The 26,679-nt window shown below is 44.0% G+C and overlaps 1 protein-coding gene across 1 annotated transcript in view; it reads right to left on the bottom strand.

Annotated features, from left to right (window-relative positions):
• LOC101546748 (chromatin remodeling regulator CECR2) overlaps window positions 1-26,679 on the bottom strand; it is a 163,741-nt gene that overhangs the window by 3,796 nt on the left and 133,266 nt on the right. Inside the window, exons 9-16 of the mRNA XM_055129168.1 lie at window positions 16,008-16,137; window positions 15,056-15,093; window positions 14,880-14,971; window positions 14,208-14,334; window positions 9,761-10,149; window positions 8,741-8,866; window positions 7,807-8,647; window positions 3,682-5,101 (exon numbers count right to left, since the gene is read on the bottom strand). Coding sequence (XP_054985143.1) covers window positions 3,682-5,101; window positions 7,807-8,647; window positions 8,741-8,866; window positions 9,761-10,149; window positions 14,208-14,334; window positions 14,880-14,971; window positions 15,056-15,093; window positions 16,008-16,137 — 3,163 coding nt within the window. The remainder of the gene's footprint in view (window positions 1-3,681; window positions 5,102-7,806; window positions 8,648-8,740; window positions 8,867-9,760; window positions 10,150-14,207; window positions 14,335-14,879; window positions 14,972-15,055; window positions 15,094-16,007; window positions 16,138-26,679) is intronic.

The raw sequence follows: 26,679 nt of genomic DNA, 5'->3' as shown, positions 1-26,679 counted from the left end.
AGGAAAAAATGACACTCTCATCATGAAGCACTCACCGATCACAAGTGAAATCACCAGTTACATGACATCATGAGCCTCCTAGTGTGAGGAAGCAAGTATAGAATATCACACAGTTCCTCATCTGATTCTAAACGCATGGGGGAAATAACTCCATAAAACTTTGGGACACTTCACATTAAAATTGACCCTTTTCTCCCCCTTCCCCATTCTGAGAGTTTGGACCACACATAGTTGTGCTCAGGTCTTACTCCTAGCTCTGTGCTCAAGGACAACCCTCCGACAGGCTTAGGGGACCATATGGGGTCCCAGGCGTGGAACTTGCTTCAGCACCTTATCCACTGTATTATCACAACCCCTGTTTTAATTCTGGACGAATCTGGTTTTTTTTTCATTCAACAAAAGATGACAAAAAGAGAGAAGACCTTAACTGCTACACATGATCGTCCATCAGAAGTTTGCAAGAGACCTATTGGGGCCTGAGCAGTAATACTGATGACACTTTCTGCTTGTGCTTGAGTTGTTGCTATCCAGTTTCTAGTATTTATCTACACCTACACAGGGCTGGAGTGACAGTACAGTGGGTAGGACACTTGCCCTGCATGTGGTCGACACAGGTTCAATCCCCTGCATCCCATATGGTGCCCTGAACCCTGCCAGGTGAACACTCCCCAATACTCCCAATCTGAATAGTCACTTAAGTGTCGAGTCACTTTCATGAGGGGGGAAATTGCCAAAAATAAAACTGGACTCTCAGGTCAAAATATTTTTTGGTTTGATTTTGAATAATGAATTTTTACAATGACTTCCACATCAACAATTCACAGGCGGGAGCCCAGTACAGAATGGAGGGCATTTGCCTTGCATGTGTCCAACTGGGGTGCCCTGGCAGCAGTCAGGGGTAAGCCCTGAGCACTGCCAGGAGTGTCCTCCAAACAAAACAAACTCACATTTTTTTCTTGGTCCTAGATCACCAGGATATACTCATTTTTAGGATCATTTTGTATTCCAAGTCAACATCTATTCTCATGTGTGTGTGTGTGTGTGTGTGTGTGAGAGAGAGAGAGAGAGAGAGAGAGAGAGAGAGAGAGAGAGAGAGAGAGAGAGAGAGAGAGAGGAGCGAGAGAGAGAGAAAACGAGCTCTAGTCCTTTGAGTCATTTCCCAACTCACATTGTAACTGAAAAAACAAACAAAAAGCCAAAAACTCAATCTCAGAGGATTTCAAGGGACACATTTCCAAATAAGACACAAGAGGCATTTGAAAAGCTGTCCAACATTGCTTGTCATCAACTCACACTCGGGAGTTGGAGCAATAGCATAGTCGTAGGTCAGCCTTGCAGTGGCTGACCCAGGTTGAACCCGGCATCCCATACAGTCCCCTGAGGCTGCCAGGAGTCACCCTTGAGCACAGAGCCAGGAGTAAGTTCTCAGTACGGCTGGGTGCAAAGCAAACCAAAAGAAAACCAAACCACCTGTGAGAATGGCTCTATCAAAAAATTTTGATGAAGTTCAAAAAAAGTTTTGTTGAAAACCACAATACAGAAAAGCCATCTGCACTTCCATGTTCATTTCAGTGCTATTCAGCCAGAATCTGAAGCAACCTGAGTGCCCGCGGACCTAGAAACAACTTGAGTCCTCTGCTGACTGAATAAAGAAACTATAGCACATCTGCATATTCAATATTATGCAGCCGCCAGGAAAAGTGAAATCATTAAATTTGCTTATAAATGGATGGATATGGAGAGTTTCATGCTAAGTGAAATGGTCAGAGGGAGAGGGTAAGATAGAGACTGATTGGACTCATTTGTGGGATTAAAAAAAAGAAATCCAAACAACAACAACAAAACAGCATGAGACTAATACTCAAGGACAGTAGAAATAAAGGCCAGGATGAATGGTTCATGATTGGAAGCTTGGTACAAGTTGGGGCAGGAAGGGCAGTTAGGGCAGAGAAGTTATGACAACGATAATTGGAATTGATCACTCTTTTTTCTTTTTTTTTGCTTTTTGGGTCATACCCCGTGATGCGCAGGGGTTACTCCTGACTTATATACTCAGAAATTACTCCTGGCGGTGCTCAGGGGGACCGTATGGGATGCTGGGATTCGAACCTGAGTTGGCCAAGTGCAAGGCAAATGCCCTACCCATTGTGCCTTAGGAATTGATCACTCTGGACAAGAACAGAGTGCTAAAAGGAGGTAAAGGGATATACATGATAACCTTCCCAATACCTGTACTGCAAACCGCCATGCCCCAAAGGAAAGGGGGTGTGCAGAGTATCTGTCAGAGGTAGGCAGGGGGAAATGTACACTGGTAAAAGGCTGAGTGCTGGAACACTTTATGACTAAAACCCAGTCAGTCATGTGCAACTTACTAACTGTGTATCACAGGTGATTCAATTTAAAAAAGTTTTGGTGAGGATGTGAAGAAAAGGGAACCCTCAAACAGTTGAACTGGTAGAGACACTGTAAAAAATAATTATGGAGATTCCTTTAAAGATCAGGAATAGAAATACTATAGTTTTTTCACTTCTGAGAATTTATTGGAATAATATGAAAACATTATGTCAAAGAGATATGTGCATCTTGAGGTTCACAAAATCATTCATAATAACCAAGAGTTAGAAATGACTATATGACATAGATGGCTGGGAGGCTAAAGCTATAGTAGAGATATGAAATGGATTACTACTTGCTGCAGCACTGTAACACTGTAGCACTGTCACCCAGTTGTTCACTGATTTGCTCAAGCGGGCACCAGTGACATCTCCATTGTGAGACTTGTTGTTACTGTTTTTGGCATATCGAGTATGCCTCGGGTAGCTTGCCAGGCTCTGCCATGCAGGCAGGATACTCTTGGTAGCTTGCCGGGCTCTCCGAGAGGGACGGAGGAAATTGAACCTGGGTTGGCCACGTGCAAGGCAAATGCCCTAGTTGCTATGCTATCGCTCCAGCCCAATAATATACAAGTCTCAAAAAAGAGAAAAGAGCTGAATCTTACACTGACAATGAGGAAAGTCCAGAAACACTCTTGGATTGCCTCTGGAAGTTGGGAGTGCAAGCCACAGGAGGAACAGGGGAATGCCTTCTGTAAGGAAAACCTAGAGGGGCTGGAGCGATAGATAGCACAGCAGGTAGCACTCTCCCGAGGGATGGAGGAGTCAAACCCAGCTCGGCTGCATGCAAGGCAGAAGCCCTACCTGCTGCGCTATCACTTCAGTCCATTACTCACTTATATAAAAAAATATAAAGTCAGTTATTTCACTCATATTTGGTACATAAACAAACGGCCCAATAACAACAAAAAAGAACCTCTTTTAGATTATAACAAGAGAACTGCTATTACCAGAGGGGAACGGGGAAAGGGATGAACAAACTGGGTAAAAGTGGCCAACTGCATGGTGAAGGATAGAATATAGGCAATTAGTTTCTCTTTCCATTTTGGGGCCACATTCAGCTGTGCTCAGGGGCCCATGTAGTGCTAGAGATTGAGCCCAGATCTCCTGTATATCAAGTAAGCACTCTGTCCTGTTGAGCTCTCTCCCCAGACTTTCAATGGCGAGCATACAACATGTATGCTGATGTTGACTCTTCGGCGGTACCCCTGAGCCTGCACGTTATGAACCAGTGTCACTTCAGCTGAACAAAGAGACAAAGAAACAGCCCAACCTAATGCTGCCTTACCCTGCCGGTCTGTACACTTCTTGGAACGGTCCCCTTACTCCACTTCCAGTGCCACCTTGTTCCATCATTACTGCTTGAAAGTGACCCAGGCCTTCTTCCTGGCAGCGATAGACGGGGCCCTCCTGAGAGAGGCCATTGGGCTGGGGAGCCACTGGATGATGAGGCGGGTGGACAGCGACAGGGGAAGAGTAGGCCCTGGGTTGAAAATGGCTAGCTGACCGCTGTGGTGTATAAGGAGGCCCTGTCTGCAGCATCACGCCATGGGGTAGGAAAGGGGAAGAACCGAACCCCATGCCTGAACTCAGAGGTGGAGGATGAGTTCCATAAAGATATTCACTAGTCGACAGCGAACTCTGTCGCTTGGTAGCTGCATTATGGTTGTCCAGGTCGAGAAATTCTTTGGGACTCTCTGGCCTCTCCATCGACTCATCCAGCTTTTCTTCCTCTGGCGCAGGATTCTGGCCATCAGCTGGGACTACCTTAGTCGCCGCCACATCCATGCGGCTCGGGGAAGTTAAGGCAGCATTCAGTGTCTCACAGCCTTGTAGATTAGCCACGGGGCTCTTATCTTGGAACGGGGGCCTTGGAGGGGGAGGCTGAGCAGGAGGCGGCCCACCTGGGCTTCCTGGGGGCTGGAGATGTCTCTGCCAGTCAGAAAAGCCCCGTGGACACGTGTAGTAAGGAGTTCGCTGATAGTGATGGTAGGAGTGCTGCGGGGGCGGCTGATAGGAGTACCTCAGTCCTTGGTGAGGGCGATACCGGGGAAAGACTCCAGTATGAGGGTTGTTCGACTGAAAGCCCCTCGGGGTAAAATGTTGAGGGTGTGATGCGGAGGGTTTACCTCCCATAACAGTACCCAAACCTTGTAGGCCTGGACTGAGGTGGTAATGAGCGGCTGAATTTGGGTATTCCAGGCCAGGCATGTATAAGGGAGAGAACTGGCTGACGGCACCTCCCATCAAACTGGTGTCTGTGCTGGGAGGAGTGGCTGGGTTCTGGCCTGCGGCCGCCATGCTCTCTTGCAGTGTTTTACCTCTGGGGCACAGTGGTTTTTCTGAGCCACTATTCCCAAGGCCTTTTGCCTCAGATCCACAAGGGCTGGACTCGACAATGGCTCCATTTTCAGGGAGAGCCCCTCGATCTGCCAGGGCGGAGAGGTCTCTCAGACACTCCTGGGTTGCGGGGCTGGAGTAACTCTGCTCCGAGTGCCAGGTGTTCTTGCCCTTTGTGACTTTACAGTTGTCTCCAGATTCTGAGGAGTCGCTTTTGACCTCTGGCCCCTCCGTTTCCCTCTCTGGCGGAGATCTCTGCCTGGTACAGCCAGCTTGCAGAGGAGGCGCAGGGTGAGGTAGCTGTTTGAGGTACACCTCCTCCGAAGCACCAACACTTAGTGGCTTTTCCTGAAGTCCAGGCAAAGAATCTGTAGAAAGAAAAAGTTAGAAGAAAATATCAATTCAGTAGCTGCAATGATGGTTTCAGTCGAAGTGGCAATGAAAAGAATAAATAACTCAGGCCAGAGACTTGCATGAAGGTGCTGTGGCTTGGTTCCCGGCATATGGTCCCTCAAGCCTCAAGCTAAACATGTTGGGGTCATTTTTAGGTTTAAAATTAGCCCCTGCATGTTCTCTTTCAAGACATGGCGATGTTCTTGCTTCCCTCCTCCTGTGTTGTCCCACTTAAATTATTAAAGAGGGTTTAAGACAGGTTTGTGGCAAACAGACTCCAAATAGGTATGGTTAATACTGTGAACAAAATAAAGACTCACCCAGAATTTGCTGAGTGAATGAAAACTCACCTGAACACCTCTGGACAGGGGCTAAAATACTTGCCTTGCTTAAGGCTGACACTGGCTTGATCTTGGGCAGCACACGGTTGCCTGAGAGCCACTAGGAGTAAGCCCTGAGCACAAAGAGTTGAGAGTAGCCTGGAGCACCATAGGGTATGAGCAAAACCCCAAGCCCTGTGGCCTGCAGAGAAAACAAAACCCTAAACTACTAAAGCACAAGAAAACTAGATGTTGGGTGGAGGCCTGGGCTTGATGGCACCAAATGACATCAACAATCAAGATGTCTATAGCTTAAAATGTAAAAGGTAATAGGCTGAAACAATAGTACAGTGGATAGGGTAGTTGCCTTGCATGCAGCCAACTCAGGTTTGATCTCCGATACCCATAAGGTTCCCAGAGAACCTCCTGGAATAATTCCTGAGTGCAGAGCCAGGAGTAATCCTTGAACATCAGTGGGTGTGGTCTCCCCTCCTACACCTCCTCAGACCCCAAAAAGGGGTTGGAGAGATTGTACAGCAAGTAGGGAGCTTGCCTTGCACACAGCTGACCACGTTCGATCCCTGGCATTCCAGGCCCCCCGAGCACCTGCAGGAATAACTCCTGAGCACAGAGCCAGGAGTAATCGTAACCCTTGACTGTTGCCAGTGTAACCCTTGACTGTTGCCCTCCCCAAATTAAAAGGCATCCAACACATTATAGAAACACAATAACCCGATCAATCAAGTAACACTCAAATGCATAAACTCTTTGGGGGAGTGGAATGCAGAGAGAAAAGCACGTGGAGGTCTGTGCCACACCTGTGGTATCCAGGGGACTATTCCTGGCTCTGCGCTTTGGACTGACCCCTGGTATTGTTCGTGATTTGAAGCATGGAGTCAGCTGTATGCAAGGCAAGTACCTCAATTCCTGTGCTATAATATCACTCCAGTCTACAGATTTTTTTTTTTTTCCTGCGTTTGTCTTGAGCCACACCTTACAGTCCTTAAGGATTACCACACACAACCCTGGGCTCCTGAATGCAAAACCTGTGCATCTGCCTTTGAAAATTAATTTTTTTGGCTCCACAACCACAACCCTGTAGCTGTATCAACTCATAAATGTAGCCTCTTATTGAGCTATGTTGTCAAAATAGAGAAAAAATTCTGGTATCTGATCTAGAGGACAAGTAGAATTCACAACTTTTAGATGGGGAAAATAGCTCCAAGATACCGGTGTGGTCCCAAACCCTTAAAAACAACAATAATAACAACAACAACAACACATCCCAACAAAAACATATACTTTTATGAGGGGTGTGAACCTGGTCCTCCTTATGCATCCTCCAACTGTGTCACATCCCTAGCCAAAGGTCACCATTTCCAGGGCGGGGAGGAAACTCAACTAATGCGCACTTGGCATATAGAAGGCCCAGGCTCAACGCCAAGCACTATGTGATCCCCAAGAATTGGTGGGAAGCAACCTTGAGCACCCAGCCAGGAGTATTCCCTAAAGTCTGCCAAATGTGGTCAAAAATGGAAAAAACAACAGCAACAACAACCTATTTTTGAAGTTTCAATTAGAATATAGCAACTAATGAGGGCTATCAAAACTCACTGTCTTTGCATAGAGGTAGGAATATAGGTCAAGCGTTGTAATATATGCCTAGTATTCATGAGGCCTGGGTCTAATCTGTGTCACCCCACATATCTTTCTAAAGACCGCTAGGTGTGACAACTAGTAATAATTAAGCACTGCTGAGTCCTTGCATACTATACCGCTACCACATGAAGTGGGTCCCATCTGAAAATCTTTCTTTTGCCTAACACACACACACACACACACACACACACACACACACACACACACGGGGGCAAAGAGTGAGTACAGAGGGGTCAGCAGGGCACTTGCCTTTCAACAGCTGACCTGCATTTAATCCCCCAGCCAGGCCAGGAGTAGTCCTGAGACCAAAACAACAATAATAACCAAAAAGGTGATGATGGATGCTGAAATAATTCTGGGCTCAAATCTCAGTTCCACACCTAGAGAAAGACTATGTCTGTGCTTTGGATCTCTCCACCTATAATATAAATGCAATAGTAATAGGAGAAATCTCAACAGCATGTTCAGAAAATGGAATGTTAATTTACATGCAAACTCAAAAAAATTGTCTAGCACACTAAAGCCTTTGATTGTAATTACTATCGTCACCAGAAATCCTTAGGATCCTTGGCCAAGAATGGCAGCGTGACTGTTTGTAGTACTCCAGGAAAACAGGCTGGAAACCAGATTAAATTGGTTTCACACTGTCGGTCAAAGATGAATCCTGGAAAGAGTTTAAAGAGAGAAAAGTGGTAAATTACCTCTGTCATTCTCAGGCTCGCGTGTTTCACTGTTGTCCTGTGCCATCTCAGGGTTCCCCAAGGCAGGCTTGGGGGCTGACACACCCGCAGATGTGGAGGGAGCCGCTTGTGGGAAGGTGCCAGGGAGCTGGGGTGGGGCCAGCTGTCGGGGCTGGTAAGGCACACCTGGCGGGCAGACTCGGGAAGACAGCTGCTGCATGGCGATCATCTCGGGGCTGTCCATCATGGAGTCCCCGCCCTGCACACCCCGCAGCGCCTGGGAGGGTGCTCCGAAGAGCGAAGCTGGTGCTGGGGTGGGAGGCTGTGGCCGATGTCCTCCAGATTTACAGGGTGGTCGCATATACCCGGAAGGAACTCCATGAGGTAGAAAGCTTGACTGTTCAGTCCACTGGTTTGACGGGAGGGGTGGTCTGATCACTCGTGAATCCATAATGTGACCAAGAGCCCGAGGCTGGTGGGATGGCCCGGGCCCCAGTGGGGACCTGTCTTCTGGCACCAAGGGCCCAGGGCTGGCAGCACCGTGGCTCCCATTCCAGACGGCAGAGTGTACTCGGTTCAGGTATTTATACGATCGGTACATGTGACTGGCAGAGATTTCTGGGCTTTCTGAAAAGTCAGGAGGTCGGGCTGGAGCCCCACTGTGTCTGGGCGGAACAAATCCTGACTGGAATTGAGCTGGGGGATAGATGTTTCCATCAGGAGTGGGGCCCATCATCTGCCCAAGCTGCACAGCTCCGGGATGTGCTGCCACGTTAGGAAGGCGAGCTAGTCCCCCACACACTGGCTTCTCTTCAGGCGTGCCGAGCCGGGGTCCTCGGTGGCTGTTAATTCCAACTGGGGGCTGGCAAGAAAAAAGACAACACACTTCATCAGACCTTGTAATGCGCTTAGTTTCGAGTCGTGGACGCCCTGAGTACCTGAGGAGGCCGCTCACCTGCCCGGCGAGAGACGGCTGCTGTAGGGGCTCTCCAGGGTGTGGCTCTGGGACTCTGGAGGAGACGTAGAGACTGGCAGGATCTGACCCCCGGAGAGGGCCAAACGCTCCTGGTACTGCTGGTCTCTAGAGGCCGGGAGAGAGGAGAGAAGGGAGGGCGAGGGAGCACATGTATTAGGAAGGAAGTAAGAACTTTTCCTCAGGATGAGTGGACTGATTAAACAGCAAATCTCTGAAAATTCGGCACAGCGAGCACCGAGACACAGATGATGTGAGCACAGCGGACACGAGTCCAGGATAAACTCCCTGCGGAGAGAGACTGGATGGACATCTTTCTCTCTCGGTATTGTCCCTTCTCCCAAGAGTCCTCTTTCTTGGTTTTGGGCAATGCTCTAGGGACCCTGTGGGTCAGCCACACGCAATGCAAGCAATCCTACCTTCCGTACTGTTTTTCCAGCCCCACCAACCAAGTCCTTTTAAGTCAATTTCACCCCCATCGTTAAATTATAATACCAGAACTATGCTGTACACCTGACATAGTATATGTATATTTTTGTGCTATATACTTTTTTTTTTGTTGTTTTGAGGCCACACCTGACACTGCTCAGGGCTTACTGCTGGCTCTGCCCCCAGGAATCACTTCTGGTGGTGCTCGGGAGATGATATGGAATTTCGGGGATCAAACCTGGGTGGGCTGCATGAAAGGCAAGTGTCCTACCAACTATACTATATCTCTAGCCCTATACACACAAAAAAAAATTAATCCCAGTTTCTGTCTGCATTGAGAAAACACAGTTCAAATATTTAGAAGCAGCAGCAGCATTTGAGATAAAAAAAAAAGAATACTGGAAGAAGAGATGAGGAAGAAATCATATATATATGCAAAAAATTATTTTGGAAGCAGAGCCAACTGGAATCAGATAGCTCCATGCGCTGAGCACATATGCTGCATAGCCCCTGAACACTGACAGGAGTGAGCCAAGAACCAAAAGACTAAACAGAATCTAAGCCATTGCTTACCATCTGGGTTAAGACGGGTGCCTGGTTGGGCATCCCACCATAATGTGGGGGACGAGAGAAGCCTCGGCCATTAGAAGTGCCCACTTCCCGAGGGAGCTGGGTCCAAGTGCCACTCTGATCATCCCCAGAAGAGGACGCTCGGCGTGCAGGTGGCAAAGATTTCCCTCCATTCTCCACAGGCTGCTGTTTCCTGCTTGGCCCTTCAGAGTCCTTAGAGCGGGTCCAAACCTGAGTTCCACCACTACGCCCGGCACGGTTCCGTCTCTTCTCCCGCTTTTCGTCTTCTCTGACCCAAAATTCTTCATCTGTGTCTCCATCTTCACCAGGAAAATGCTTCATCATAGCTCGATGGAAACACCTTTCTAAATTATCAGACATCTTGGTATATTCTGCAGGAAAATCATATGATTCAATGCCAAATATAACTATTTAGGGCACAAAAGGTAATTCTACCACTAAACAGTTACAGATGTTACTGGGCTAAACTGAGTTTAACTAAACAATATGTTACAATAAACATAAAGACATTGCAAATATTAGATATAATCACTGCATTTGCTCGTAAAAAAGTAAAAGAAAAAATTTTTTGTCTTGTTTTTGGGCCATACCTGATGATGCTCAGGTTAACGTTGGGCTCTGACTCAGTAAACACCCCTGGCAGGCTAGGGGTACTATATGGGTGCCGGGGATAGAACCTGGGGGAGTTGTATGCAAGGCAAGTGCTTTAACCACTGCACTTTCTGGCCATAGTAAAAGATGTTTTAAGGGGCTAGAGACATAGCTCAATGGACTGTGCATATGCTTTGGATGCAGAAGGTGTAGGTTTGATGCCTACACACAGAAAAGTCTTTGAGCACTGCCAGATGGTGTCCCAAAACAACAAAATCTTTTAGAGTAAATGCATAAATGCATCTAAGTTTTCATTTCAAGAGCTGCTAATATTTTGTTTTTAGAGATTCACTTTGTACATAAGTTCACTTATGTCAACTGTTAGACCAAACTATCTAGACCAGACAGATCTGTTGGATAAAAAATAAAGAAATAACCCGAGAGTGGGATAGGGTGTTTGCCTTGTACACAGACTAAACTGGGATCAACCTCTGGCACTCCATATGCACCCCTGAAATCTTTCTAGAGGCCTTGTTAGTAATGATCCCTAAGTGCAGAGCTAGGAATAACCCCTGAGCACTAGCAAGTGTGACTCTCTTAAAGGTGCCTTACAGTGCAGGCTCATGCCCAGCATCCCATATGGTTCTTGGAGCACTACCAGAAGTGATTCCTGAGTGCAGAGCCAGGAGTAAGCCCTGAGCATCACTAGGTGTGGCTCCAAACCCAAAACAACAAAACCCAAATCAGACCAAAATAAAAATAGAGGTCTGAACAGAGTACAGCGGGCAAAACGCTTGTCTTGCACATGGTTCACCCTGTAAGATCCCGAGCACTGCTCCTTTCCCCAGCAAATAGGGCTTTACCCCTCTTGAGGAGCCTATATTCTTGAGATGTTAGCCTGCTGAAAATTCGGGTACACGGGTTTTATAATTGAAATCTCCTGGCACTTTTGGACTTGGGATGGGCTACCTTGCTCCCACTTCCCAATACTCCTGTAAGCCCTGGCAGTCACCCCCATGAACCAACTCCAGCACCACCATGTAAGCTCTTCTACTGGCCTTGCTTCAGAGACCCACAAATAAATTTCAAAAGAGATCAAAAGCTGCAATTAATCTCAGACTTGCACAAGGCTGAACAGACTGGGGAAATCGGAGGGGAGTGGGTCAGCCTGGTGCCCACCCAAGCAGAGCCCCCAGCAGTTGTTTGCTCCCACAGTTCCCCAGCCTGTCTCCAGTCTCAGGACAGACCTCACCGACATGTAATCTGCTAAAAATTTGGATATGCAGGTTTTGTGACTAAAATCTCCAGGATTTCTCAAGATCAGGACTGGTGACCTCCCCTCACCTCCCTATACTTCCAGAAACGTTGGCAAACATGTCCACAACTGCCACCCAGTTTAAAAAGCTATGGTAGTCTCACCTTCCCTGAAAAATACTGAACACTCTGAACAAACACAAATGACCTCTTAGTATCTGTACTGCAAACCATAATGCACAAAAGGAGAGAGGGAAAGGGGGAGGAGAGGGAGGGAGTGAGGGAGGGAGGGGGATAAGTGGAGCCTGTCATAGAGGCAGGTGGTGCGTATGTGTGTGCGTGCATGTTGCGGGATAGTGGGAAGGAAATGAAGGACATTGGTGGTGGGAGGTGTGCACTGTTGGAGGAATGGGTGTTGGATTATCATGGGACTCAAACCTAATCATGGAAAGTTTTGTAATGGTCTATCTCATGAATATTCAATAATTAAAAAAAAGTTAAAGAAACCAACTGTCACCAAATTGGCTAAGAAATACATATGGAGCTTCTATAAAAGGGAAAAACTCCCACCATTAGAAACCTGTAAAATGCCTAAAAAAATAAAATGTGGAAAAGGAGAGTAACAGTGGGGACTTCCTAAACTTCACCTCCTGCCCATCCAGGTTTATGATCTTTCCTCTTTATCTGCAGTCTGTTCATTTCAGAAAATTTTAAATTTAGGAATTGTAGTTTTCAGAGCTGAAGCAATAGTACAGTGGATAGGGTATTCACCTTGCACACAGTCAACCTGGGTTCGACCCCCAGCATCCCATATGGTCCCCTGAGCACCACCAGGAGTAATTCTTGAGGGCAGATCCAAGTAACCCCTGAGCATTGCTGGGTGTGATCCAAAAAGCCAAAAAAGGAATTACAGTTCTCAGTTCTAGAATTCAATTTGGCTTTTTTTTTTTTTTTTTTTTTTTTTTTTTGATTTTTGGGTCACACCTGGCGATGCACAAGGGTCACTCCTGGCTCTGCACTCAGGAATTACCCCTGGCGGTGCTCAGGGGACCATATGGGATGCTGGGAATCGAACCCGGGTCGGCCGCGTGCAAGGCAAACGCCCTACCCGCTGTGCTATCACTCCAGCCCCTCAATTTGGCTTTTTTTTAAAAAAAAGATGCCATTCCTCTGTTGAGATTTATGCACCTAACAAATTTTTCATTCCTTACTTAACTCTAAGCTTGATAAAAACAGACAGAAGATCTAAACAGTTCTCTAAAGAGAAGGGCAAAAGGAATACTACAAAAAAAAAAAAAAACAAAAAACTAAAAAGCTTATAAACATTTATTATTAGGGAAACTACAATATGCTTCTACCATCTCACCTCACATTTTGGTGTATATTTTTTGGGGGGCTACACCCAGCAGTGGTTGGGTGGTTGTGGGATCATGCATGGGCAAGACTGTATGCAGGCCTCCCTCATGCAAAGTGCAAACCCTTTGAGCTGTATTCCCTGTTCACACTCTTAAGATCTAGCCATAGAACATAAAATCATTAATTTCAACAATTATACATGTTTCCCAATATTAACTGCAGTATTATTTATAACAGATACGACATGGTGACAATATGAACAAATGCCCAATGATGTGCTTTGATAAGAAAGATGTGGTATTTATACACAGTGCAATAATACTTAGTTATATTAAAAAGAGGAAATATTAATATTAAAAGGAAATATTCAAAGTGAAGTTAAGGTAAAACATTAAAAATATTCCATGAGTTTCACCTGTATGTGAACTTTAAAGAAACAAATTAATAGAAAACACAAATAAAAACAAACCAATGTATTTTGATCATAGAATTAAGGTTTCCAGAGGGGAAGGAGGATGGCAATGAGGGTCTAATTGACAGTGATTAAAAAGTAGAGACAATTTACTGGCTCTCAGTGCATGCCCTGAAAATAGAGGTCTTGAGTTGGCTCTTAGGTGCTGCTTACATTTGTCAGGCAGAGTCCCTGTGGTTCTGTTGCCTGCAACAGACCATGCGATTGTGGCTAGGAGTGTAACCCCTGTCAGAACGTGGAAGTTAGTAATGCCAAAGTGGGCAATCTGCAGAAAGCAAAGTGTTCCATGTCCACAACCAAATTTGTTGTGTATCATCACAGTAACATCAGGAAAGGAATAGAAAGGAAAAAATAAAGGCGACTAGGAAGAATATTCAATAGTTTCAAATGCTTGTCTAGTAAGGTAAGGTCACAGATTGAATCTCTGGTGCTATTACAGTTGAGGTGTGCAATCCCTATTTTATCTGTGATCCCTAGTTGCCACAAATGATTTCTGCTGCACAACAACTAGATGTATGTACAAATGAACGTACCCCAGTGAATGCCACAACTTGCGAACTGTGTTACTACACAGTAAAATGTGTGAGCAGCAAAGCCAGATGTATGACCAGACTGAACCCTAGCATCCCACAGGCCAAGCAAGCGTGTCAGTCCTTTGAGTGTTTCTAAAATATGGATTTTGAAAAGAGAGCGCATTTTGTCCTTGCGGATAATACACTAAGTGTATAATCCAGAATAAACTCCTTCCCAACTTACCACTACTTTCACCATTATATTTTCGACAATTTCTGAACATAGTCTTCATGTCATTAACAAATTCCTCCTTGGTACAGTATAAACCTCCATTCAGTTTCTTCTCCATACTTGAAATATCCATGGGGACCTAAAGTAGGACAAAGTTAGTCATTATCTTCCAGGAGGACAAACATTTCATGGTTTTTTTTTTTTTCTTTTTGGGTCACACCTGGTGATGCACAGGGGTTACTCCTGGCTCTGCACTCAGGAATTACTCCTGGTGGTGCTCAGGGGACCATATGGGATGTTGGGAATCGAACCTGGGTCGCCTGCATGCAAGGCAAAAGCCCTACCCGCTGTGCTATTGATCCAGCCCCACATTTCATGGTTTGAGGCAAAAAAAAACCAACTATGTTTCTATGAGGCTCAAAAACCTTCAGAACTTAGCTTTCTTTTTTCCCCCCTTTTTGGGTCACATCCGGTGTTGCACAGGGGTTACTCCTGGCTCATGCACTCAGGAATTACTCCTGGCAGTGCTTGGGGGACCATACAGGATGCTGGGAATTGAACCTTGGTCGGCCGAGTGCAAGGTAAACGCCCTACCCGCTGTGCTATCACTCCAGCCCCCAGAATTTAGCTTTTAAAGGAGTAAAAATGTCACGCATTTTTACAGATTTCAATAGGTGTAATTACCTTAATAATCTGATAATAGTTAGGGGCATAAGATTCATCCACAGGTTCCAAAAACGGCCAGGAATCCTTGTGAGCCTTCACCACATCTAGAACTGAGAGCAAAAGAAGAGAGATTGATACATACTCACCGTGGAGTTCTCATGTCAGAAACACAATGGCTGAGGACAGGAACTGACCTTTATACATGGCAGTGAAATCGTCATCCAACTCGAAGCTGTGAATCAGAAAATGAGAGATTAATACTGACTGACCATCGTTCCTTGCTCGCTTATTCAGTCACAGGCACAGGCATATGTGATCAGCAGATTACACGAAGATTTGGAGCAGTCCTGAATAGCTGCTTTCAGTTTGTTTCTGAGTTATCCCCAGCAGTGCTCAGTGGTCAGGAGTGACTCCCGGTGGTGTTCGGGGGACAACATATGGTGCAGGGGATTCAAACTTGGGATGCAAAGGCAAAAGCCTTAACCCCTGGAGTATCGCTCTAGCCCCAAATATTATTACTTAATATTACTTAATCTGTAATATTGATAATATTTCAGAAAATACTTATGGAGTGGAAAGGACTAGCATACTTTTTCAAAGAGAGATTATTAGTCTACACAACCCAGAGCTATATATTTCACAGGATCTTTTTTAGATTTTATCTTACTCTAGAGATTTTATTTTGGTAACAAACAAACAAAAAGCCCAAATGGAACAGCAACAAGAAACTCAGGCGTTGGGGAGATGGCCTAGTGGTAGAGCTTGACAGGTGTGAGGTCCTAGATTCTATCAAGAGCATGCAAAGAAAGCCCCCAAAACAACATGTGGGGGCTTGTAGAGAGCATAGTGACTAGAGTGGATGCCTTGTATATGGAAGCCAACAGTCTGAGCCCTCATACTGCATAGTCCTGAGAGCTACCAGTGTAGCCCGAGTGATGCCTCACACCACTGGACCAGAGCACTGAATCTTCAGGTCCACACAGCCAGGCCAAGTGTTACCATAAATGTCCCACTCCCCATTCAAAAAAAACGTTCAGTGGAATGAGAATCTCAAACACTATGACCACCATATTGTCTTAGGGCCTCGTGAGGAAAGTATTTAGTGCAATGCCTGAGTGCCAATGGTAGTTATCATTAAATACTCACAGGTCTTTAGGCTTTCTTTCTTCCCTCATGGGGGAATTAGGGTCTAGATGGGAAAGTTCTGGAGGGAGCTCCTTCCCCTGAGAAAGTAGCCATGCCCTTTCTTCCCTGAGTTTTCTCCTCTTGGCTCGATCTACAATGAACAACATTAAGTACTGATTAGACATCTATTAATCATTTTAAGATGAGAAACAAAGATCATCAAAATAATATCATGATTACCATTATCTCTTTGATAACTGTAACTTTCTACTATATACTTAGAAGAAAAAAGAAGGGGGAATCACACACAAAAGAACTCAAGCTACTTAAGTAGAAAACTACTTAAGGCCTTTTGCTTATTTCTCTTCAAAAGCAGCAACCTTTTTAGGAACAGACAAGTGTGTAGGATTTTGGTTTTAAGTCAATAAATGTGTCTATGCACAACAAGTCGTTGCTATCAATGCACCACTGGCACTGAGCAGAGATAGTAGTAAACTGGCTGCATAGAAGGGAAAGCTGCTATCTGAAATTAGCAAGCATCTGCAAAGTAGGGATGAATTTATTCTCTTTTTCTGACTCCCGGCCAACACCCAGACTTGCCATTCTACTACTAGCATGATGGAGCACTCGCTACTGGCAGGGAGGAAGATCTGGAGTTTAGAAGAGAGGCTGGGAAAGAAAGAACACTGGGGGCTACAGAGATAGTACAGCAGATACACAACTGATTCAAACCCTCATATGGTCCCGTGAGCCATGCCAGAAATAAGCCCTAAGTACCACTGGGTGTGACCCCAAACCAAGTCAAATAAAACAAACAAAATACTGGAGGGCAGCAAGAGAGAGAAAAAAGAACAAGAACAGACATACTCCCTTCCAGGTTCCATGTCTTTTTCCTACTATACATGTCACATGACCCTGAAAAATAGTGTTCCTTCTGTTAAGGTCCCTATGACTTCTAACTTATTTTAAATCAAAAAACCTAGAGTAATCTGGAACTACTTTAAACAATCAAAGGCACTATGTCATCAATTTTCTTTTTTAAACTGTTTTTCTGATTGAGGTGCTCTTCTCTCTCTCTCCCTCTCTGTCTCTCTCCCTTTCTCTCCCCTGCTCCCTGTGTCTTCTGGGCCATGCCCAGTGATACTAAGGAGTTACTTCTGTCTCTGTGCTCAGAAATTATTACAGGCAGACTCTGGGACCATATGGGATGCCAGGGATTGGCCCCAAACTGGCTGCATGCAAGACAAGCGCCCTGCCTGCTATACTATCTCTCCAGTTCCAATTCCAGTGATTTCTTATATTGGTAATGATGGCTTCCAGTGCACCTACCTCCAACATCTCACTCATACCCCCATGAAGATCCCCAGTTCCACTCCCCTAGATCTCCCACCACAACCAAGTGTGTTCTTTTGGCCTTTTATAGCTATTTTTCTGCTATTTTGCTGTGAATCTTTCAAGTCCCAATTACAAGGGCAATGTGTATGTATCTATCGGTCCCTTTCCTTCTGACTGACTTCCCTCAGCATCATCTCTCTAGTTTCATCCCTATTGCCTTGCCATCCATTTAAAGAGAGGGAATGGGTCTGTTGCTCAAGCAACATGACTCTGCCCCCAGCATCACACACTGACTTCCAAATCAAAATTCCTTTACCCTATGCCATCACCCCAACGCTGTGACCTTCCCCTGGGTCCCCTGAACCAAGCCAGCCTCTCAGTTTTCGAACTCTGGGCATGCCCCTATGGACCCCAAATGCTAACACTGGCTTCTTTTGTCATCTAGGCGAGTCAGGGGCTTCCCATCCCACCTGCCCTGCTCGGTAACCTCTCCTCAGTTCGCTGGACCGAGGAAGCCTCTGGCCCCAGGCTCTCAAACCTACAAACCCCATCCACCCCACCAAATCTAAGGGTTGTTGGTTTTGATATCTTGCCTAAAATACCACCATAACCCTCTATGCAAACAGGATTCTCAGATTTCACCTGCAGGACCCCTGAAATAGCATCTTAAGGACACACAAATTTTTAGATTAACACATTATAAGGAGTAATAGCTTGCTGAAAACAAAACAAAACAAAACAAAACAGATCTTTAAGGACAAGGGGAAACAGAGGAATTCATGTGATCTGGCAGGAAGGGACACTAGTCCCAGCAAATCATGGAGCTCAAAGTTTCAAGCCTCAACAATGAGAAACTTAAAACACTGCTCCATGTAGTGCCCATAGAACTAAAGCAGTAACTGGAAGAAAAATTCAACCAATTCAAAGATGAACTGATCCACCAGGGCATCAAAGAATCCATAAAAATGGAACCAAATGAGTTAAAAGTCTCAACTGAACAGGGGTGGAAGGAAACTTCTTCGAGATAGCAATGGTTATATATAACAAACCCACAGACAGTATCATTCTTAATGGGCAAAAAGTGAAAACATCCCGCTTTTATTCCATATAGAATTAGAAGTCCTGGCTACTGGATTCAGAAAAAAAAAATCAAATCAATCAAAGGGATCTAAATTGGAAAACAAAGTCAAATAGTCACTAACTGCACAAGACATGATAATATACATAGAAGACCCTAGAGATTCCACAAAACCTCCTAGAAATGAATAAACCAGTAGAGCAAAGTAGCTGGCTACAAAGTCAATACACAAAAATGGGTCACATTCTTATATCTTGCAAGCAGCACTGTCCTCCCATTGTTCATCGATTTGCTCGAGCGGGTACCACAATGCCTCCATTTTGAGACTTGTTACTGCTGTTTTTGGCATATTGAATACGCCACGGGTAGCTTGCCAGGCTCTGCCGTGCGGGCGGGATACTCTCGGTAGCTTGCCAGGCTCTCCAAGAGGGACAGAGGAATCGAACCTGGGTTGTCCGAGTGCAAGGCAAACGCCCTACCCACTGTGCTTTTCTTATATACAAAGAATAAATCAGAAAAGACAATCAAGGAGTCCATCTCATTTAAAATAGTGTCCCAAAACATCAAGCATCTAGGAATCAACTAAACAAAAGATGTGGGCAATCTATCCTATGATAACTAAGTCACATAAGAAAGAGACAGAAGACAACTTAAGGGAATAGGAAAATATTCTATGCTCATGGACCAGAAGAATCAGTATTGTTTGGGGCTGGAGCAATAGCACAGTGGGTAGGGCGTTTGCCTTGCATGCGGCCTACCCGGGTTCGATTCCCAGCATCCCATATGGTCCCCTGAGCACTGCCAGGGGTGATTCCTGAGTGCAGAGCCAGGAGTAACCCCTGTGCATTGCATTACTGGTTGTGACCCAAAAAGCAAAGAAAAAAAAATCAGTATTGTTTAAAAGACTAATCCTACCTAACATACATTCAATATACATTATATATTGCTATATAACAATATTATAATACAACAGGATAAAATAATATTACATAATAAGACAACATAATATAATAACAACAATAATAATAACAACATAATATAATAATAGCAACCCCCCATCAAAATTCAGATAATATTCTTTAAGGACATAGGGAAGTCAACAATAAAATTTGTATGAAATCAGGAGAGACCAGAAACAGTCAAAGCCATACTGAAATATAAGAAATTGGGAGGTATTTCCTTACCTAATTTGGAACTGTCGACTGGAGCGATAGCAGAGCGGGTAGGGTGTTTGCCTTGCACGCTGCCAACCTGGGTTTGATTCCTCCATCCCTCTTGGAGAGCCGAGAGCCGGGCAAGCTACTGCCTGCGAGTATCCCACCCACACTGTAGAGCCTGGCAAGCTACCCGTGGCATATTCGATATGCCAAAAACAGTAACAAGTGTCACAATGGAGACGTTACTGGTGCCTGCTCAAGCAAATCGATGAGCAACGGGACGACAACGCTACAGTGCTAATTTGGAACTTTATTATATAGCTATAGTATAAAAACTGCATAAATAAAGATAGGCTCTGATCAATGGCACAAAACCAAATATACAAGGACAAGAGTTAATTTTTCCCCCCTTTAGTTTTTGGGCCACACTTGGCGTTGTTCAGGGGCTACTCCTGGCTCTGCACTCAGGAATTGGTCCTGGAGGTGCTCAGGGGACTATATGGGATATGCTGGGGATAGAACCTGTGTTGGCTACCTGCAAGGTAAATGACTGTCTCTCTGGCCAATGACAGTTAATTTTTGATAAAGGGCCTGAAAACATGAAATGGAGTAAAGACAGCCTCATCAACAAATGGTGCTGGGAAATCTTGTTACTGCGTGTAAGAAATTTAAGCTGGACCCTTATCTCACATTTTATACAAAAGTCAATTTAAAGTGGGTCAAAGACTGTGTGATCTAACCAGAAACAATGAAGTACACACTGAGGAAAATAGAGACAGAACTTTGGAAGATTTAGACTTCAAAGGTTGTCTTTAATGATCCGATACCACTGGCAATGGTATCACTGCCAAGCCACACCCACAAGAAAATGGGGGGGTCTGGCTGGAGAAGGCAAAGGTAACAAAATAAAAAAATAAACTGCACTGTAGCACTGTCATCCCATTGTTCCTCAATTTGTTCGAGCAGGCACCAGTAACATCTCATTGTGAGACTTCTTACTGTTTTTGTCATACTGACTATGCCACAGGTAGCTTGCCAGGCTCTCCAACAGGGGCGAAGGAATTGAACCCGTGTTAGCCGTGTGCAAGGCAAATGTCCTACCTCTGTGCTATCACTCCAGTTAAAACAAACAAACAGAGGCCGGAGTGATAGCACAGCGGGTAGGGCGTTTGCCTTGCACGCGGCCGACCCGGGTTCAATCCCCGGCATCCCATATGGTCCCCCAAGCACGCCAGGAGTAATTCCTGAGTGCAAAGCCAGGAGTAACCCCTGAGCATCGCTGGGTGTGACCCAAAAAAGCAAAAAAAAAAAAACCAAAAAAACAAAAAAAAACCCAAAAAAAACCCAAACAAACAAACAAACAAAACCCCACAAATGAGATTATATCAAATCAAAGGGCTTCTCTCCAGGCCTTCTCAGTGTTGGGATGGATGGCCTCCTCTCACCTTCTCCCCACACCCTCCCGTGTTTCTAGAGGCCTTAGTAGACACACCCATGCTCCAACTGGGCTGCCCAGTTAAATATTCTGGATTTTCCAAACTTTACAACACTGCCATCTGAGTAGCAGCACATTGGATTGGATGGGACGTAACGTAGAAGCCAATCACTCTTTTTTTTTTTTTTTGGGCTTTTTGGGTCACACCTGGCGATGCACAGGGGTTACTCCTGGCTCTGCACTCAGGAATTACCCCTGGCCGTGCTCAGGGGACCATATGGGATGCTGGGATTCGAACCAGGGTTGGCCGAGTGCAAGGCAAACCACCCTACCTGCTGTGCTATCGCTCCAGCCCCTAGAAGCCAATCACTCTTAACAAAAATATTAACACAGAAGGCTGAATCTGCAACAACAGCTTATTAAACCCTCAGTTAAGGACTTAATGTCCCCATGGTGAGCTACAATTTTCATAAATTTTCTTCTGTGGAAATATTTATCATTCCATTATCCATTTAGTGCTAACAAGCAACACAAAATAAATTACTGTGGGCCTGCCATGGGGGCAGCCTTGAGGGGTGGTTGGGAAAATGGAGACAATGATGGACGGAAGGTGACAGCGGTGGTGGGACTGTGTTGGAATTTGAATGTCTGTAACAAACCATCACGAACAACTTTGTAAACCACAGTGTGTGTATGTTTGGGGAAGAAGGTCTCTACTGGCAAAAGAAACACTAAAAGCTAACTGAATGGGGAAAAACACTCACATTCAACACATCAGATAAAGAGGCTGATAATAAGGATACATAAAGTACTCATAAAGATAAAAAAAATTCAAAAACCCTATCAAAAATCGGGGAGAAGAAATGAATAACATTTCTCAGAGAAAGACAGGCACATAAAAATGCTCAGCATCCCCTATTAGGGAATCCAAATCAAGATGACAATGATCTGTCATCACACACAAGTGAGAATGGCACCTATCAAAAATGGTAGGAATAATTTGTGCTGGTGAGGATGTGTGAATAAGAAGTCTCAGCCACTGCTGGAGGGAAAGTTGTCTGGTTCGAACCCTGTGAAAACAGTACGCAGAATCCTAAGTTTACTGAGTTGAATAAGCAGCCATATGACTAAAAAATTCTACTTTGGGGCATCGACCCCCGGAGCATAAAAACATCCATTCAAAAGGAAATACGTACACCATTACTCATTGCTGCACTTCGTACAACATCCAAGATATGGAATGAACCTAGATGTCCAATGACAAGTGAATGGACTATGACGATGTGGCATATGTACACAGCTGCAAGGAACAATGAAATCACGCAATCTACTGCAACCTGGCTGGAGCTGAAAGGCACCATGTTGAATGAAGTAAGCCAGAAGAACAAAGACAAACACAGGATGATCTTACTTATCTGTGAATTAACTAGATGAGAATAGTTAATTCAGAATACAGTTAATACAGAATTAACTAGATGAGGAAATGTAGTTAAGGGGGATGCCTAGATCACGCTTGACCATAGGTAGGATACAGAAACAAAATCAAGGGGGAGGGGCGGAAGGAAGAAGAGAATGAAAAGTGACGAGTGGACAGGGCTTGTCTTCATTTACATTGCTAACATGGGAGAGAGGTAAGAACTCTCTATCCAGAGCACAGACTCAGCGATACTGAAAACATGAGATCTAAGCTGCAACCGCTGAACTTCGTTAAGATGGTGGCAGGGAGCAGGGCAGGTGGAGTGGGGTTTAGGGAAAAATGGAGCGTGGGAGGGAGCGGACACTGGTGGTGAAGTATTATATGCCTAAACCCAATTATCAATAATTTTGTAAATCATGGTTAATTAAATAAAAAAATCTTTAAAATACTACTCTAAGCTTAAGGAATGCAACTATATTTATGGATACCCTTATACACATCAAACCATCGTATCTCTGCCTCACAATAATTTTCTAGAACATTATTGGATACTTTTTTTTAAAAAAAAATCTTTGCTTTTTTTTGTCACACCTAGTGTGTGTAAGGGGGCTCTGGGGGACGGTTTATGGCAGTCCCCAGGGACCAAGCATGAGTTTCAGTCCTTTGAGCCCCCTTCAGCCCAAATGACTTTTTTGTTTTGACTTACTCCTGACTCTGCACTCAGGAATTCCTTCTGGTGGGCTTGAGGGAGCACATGGGGGTGCAGAATTGTACCAGCTTAGTTGTGTACAAGGCAAATGCTCTACCATTTCTCTGTTCCCCAAATTACTATTTTTTAAAAAAAATTTTATTGATTGATTCTTTTAATGCTTTTTTCTTTTTAGTTTTTGGGCCACACTGGTGATGCTCAGTGGTTACTCCTTGTGATAAAATAAGAGGATCTGAACCTGGGATGGCCGTGTGCAAGGCAAGTAAGTGCCTCATCCACTGGACAGTCTATCCAACCCAACCTTTTAACACTTTCATACAAGCATGAAAGAGCTCTGGGATACAAACCTAGAAGTGGAACTGGCAGATGGAGAGTAGATAAAGTTCCTTTACCAGGCACGTTGCAGTGCTTTGCAAAGGTTTGTTTGTATTCTTTCACAAGTAATTCACGTTACCACACACTCATTTGGTAAAATAAAATGTTGGCATTTTTTCAAAAATGATGGGCAGGACAGAGGAATTTTATATGCCTGCACCTGCACTTTGCAGATTGGAGTGTAATGAAATTTTCTTGGTTACTGGTCTTTTATAAGGGTTTCTACTTTGCTTTTCCCTTTCATTGGGATTACTGATTTAGAGAAGTACCTTAGACAATCTATTAAGTCAGTTAATTATGCATTAAAATTACCTCCCTGAGCAGGAGAACTCTTCTTCAGCTGGAAGCATGCCACTGAATCGGGGGCCAGGGGAGTAAGTTAGGGAAGGGGACACTAGGACAACAGTGGAGGGGAAAAGTCCCTGCTTTGGAGGCAGGTTGGGGACAGGAGGGACTCTAGTGGAGGTAAAAAGACACTGCTGAAGGGACTGCCTGAAACTTAATCATGAAAAATTTTGTAGCTCTGCAATTCAGTGATGAAAATATAAAAAAAATATTTACCCTCTTCCACTGTGATATATCTTTTCACATAAGTTTTTGCTACATACAAACACTAAATAATTAATAATTTAAATAATTTGATTAAAATAAACACTAAATTATGGATGAGGCCAGAGAGATGGAACAGCAGGTAAGTAAGGTGCTGCCTCCTACGGGGCAGACCTGCATTTGGTCCCCAACAAAACAAATAGAAAACAAATATAACATTCTCTACACCTTTAGTATTTTGGGGGGCAGTATTTAATATTTAACATAGTTTTTACCTTGATAACATAGAAAAATATTCCTCTAAAATACTTTTATTTTTAGTTTACACGGGATTTATTTTAATAGGAGAAGCAGAGATGTAATCACCAGACTGATAGCAACCACACTAGTACCACTACTGAAGAACCTATACATGCCTGTTTCCCAAGAGAAGTTTCTGGTTATTCTACTCTGATTTCATCATCATGCATTTGTTTTTAGCAATTATGGCCATAACAATTTGTTTATGGCAATTATCCTGGCTATCCCTTAACCTTTGCTCTTCTATATAAATTTCTGGAACACAAAATGATTTATTCAATATATATTAAGGTAAGGTAAAATGTCTAATTTGCTCGATAACCTTTTAATCAATCAATCTATCTATCTATCTATCTATCTATCTATCTATCTATCTATCTATCTATTTTTGCTTTTTTGGGTCAGACCCGGCGATGCACAGTGGTTACTCCTGGCTCTGCACTCAGAAATTACTCCCTGGTGGTGCTCGTGGGACCACATTGGATGCTGGGAATAGAACCTGGGCCGGCCTTGTCCAAGGCACATGCCCTACATGTTGTGCTACAATAACCTTTTAAAGTTAAACTGCTTTCCCTAAGGATAAAGAGAGAACTCAATGATTTGAGTTCATGCTTTACATGCTTAATGATTTGAGTTCATGCTCTGCATGTTTAAGGAGGCCCAGGTTTGAACACTGTCATGGCTTGGCACCCAGGAGGACTGAACCCTGAGCCTTCTGGGTGTGGCTGCAAATTAAAAACGATTTATTTAATAGAAACATATCCAGGCCAGGGAGATGACTCAAAGGGCTGGAGCACATGCTTTGCATGATGGAGTCCTGGGTCCTATCAGTGACACAAGGTCCCTCAGAAATGCCAGGAACAACCACCAAGCAAACAGAAGAACCCCAAATCAACATCCTCCCAAATCACCCCCAAATCCAAAAAGGTTCGTAAATACTATTTGGTTGATATCACTTTTTAGGAGGGTTACACTGGGGTTAGACATACCCAGTGTGCTGGAGATGAGTCGTAGCTCAGTGCTCAGGGGAACTAACTCATAGTATCTGCTACAGTGAACTTAGTAAAACATTCAATGGCATTTTCTGCTGAATCCACAAGTCACTACTAGGCACAGAACCCCAGTAGATAATTACTCTGGGGGAGGAACACAACACCTGATAGAGTCCAGTGGATCCTGTAGCGCTGGGAATGAACTGGCGCCCACTACATGCAAAGTAAGCAAAGCATATACTCAGTCATCCGAGTAATTTATCTGGACAAACCCCTTCTGGGTACTGACTTTTCCAAGTTCCTTGTTTGAATAATCTCTGAATGATGTTTTATGACTCAATACAATGTCTGTATCAGGTTTTTATTCAATTTATCTATTCTTGCTTTAGAAATCTGAGGCTTTGTATCTTACACAGAATCACAAATTTTTAATTATAATGTCTGAATGATCCCCGCAGTCTCCTAAGTCTCTTACTCAGAGGGGCTGATGATTCTGTGCTCAGGACTGACCCCTGCTGGTGCCTGGGCAATAATGGGGAATGGACCCTAAAGTAAGCATCTCGCTTTCCGTACTACCTCTCCAGTCTTCAGCTCTCCTTGTTAAGGTACACATCCTTATTTACTTATTTATTTATTTATTTATTTATTTATTTATTTATTTATTTATTTATTTATTTATTTATTTGTTTGTTTGTTTGTTTGTTTGTTTATTTATTTATTTAACATATACCAAGACAGTAGGGGAAAATTTATATTTGCTATGTTTTCTACAACTGATTTGCTAGTAACAGAATATGATTATTTTATGCATCACAAAGGCATCAATCAGTCAACAGTAAGAGCCAATATTCCCTTTTCAGTTATTTCTAGAAATATTTCGGTGATTTCATATTCTTATTTTTATTTCCCTCCCTTCCTTTCATTGTAGTTGCAATTACAAGCCAGCTTGTGTTGCATATTTAGTTGTGATGCTTGCTGGGGTTGCACTTAAGTTTTGGTAATTGCACAGATTCTGGTTTTAGAACTCATTATTGGACACAGTGCTCACGCATCTTTTAAGCTGTGGTCTTGTATGCACCTGGTTATAATTTGGCTGGAAATCATTCGTGGTACCGGGGATCCATCATGGCAAGTAGAGTTGCCAGAAATGCTGGGACCATGCTGAGCACATATGGCAGAACTGGGAATTCAACTCTTTGTCTTATGCTTATGTGATATGTGTTCTATGTGAATGTAATATGTTATATATATGGCATATATAACACATCCTTTAAATATTTTAAACAAATAGGATTGTTCTAATACTGTGGCACATTTTGCTTTTTTCTTGGTAATTTTTCCCAGGT

The sequence above is a fragment of the Sorex araneus genome, chromosome 2 (assembly GCF_027595985.1).
Source record: "Sorex araneus isolate mSorAra2 chromosome 2, mSorAra2.pri, whole genome shotgun sequence".
Classification (NCBI taxonomy): domain Eukaryota; kingdom Metazoa; phylum Chordata; class Mammalia; order Eulipotyphla; family Soricidae; genus Sorex; species Sorex araneus.
This window is presented reverse-complemented; position numbering and strand designations above follow the sequence as displayed.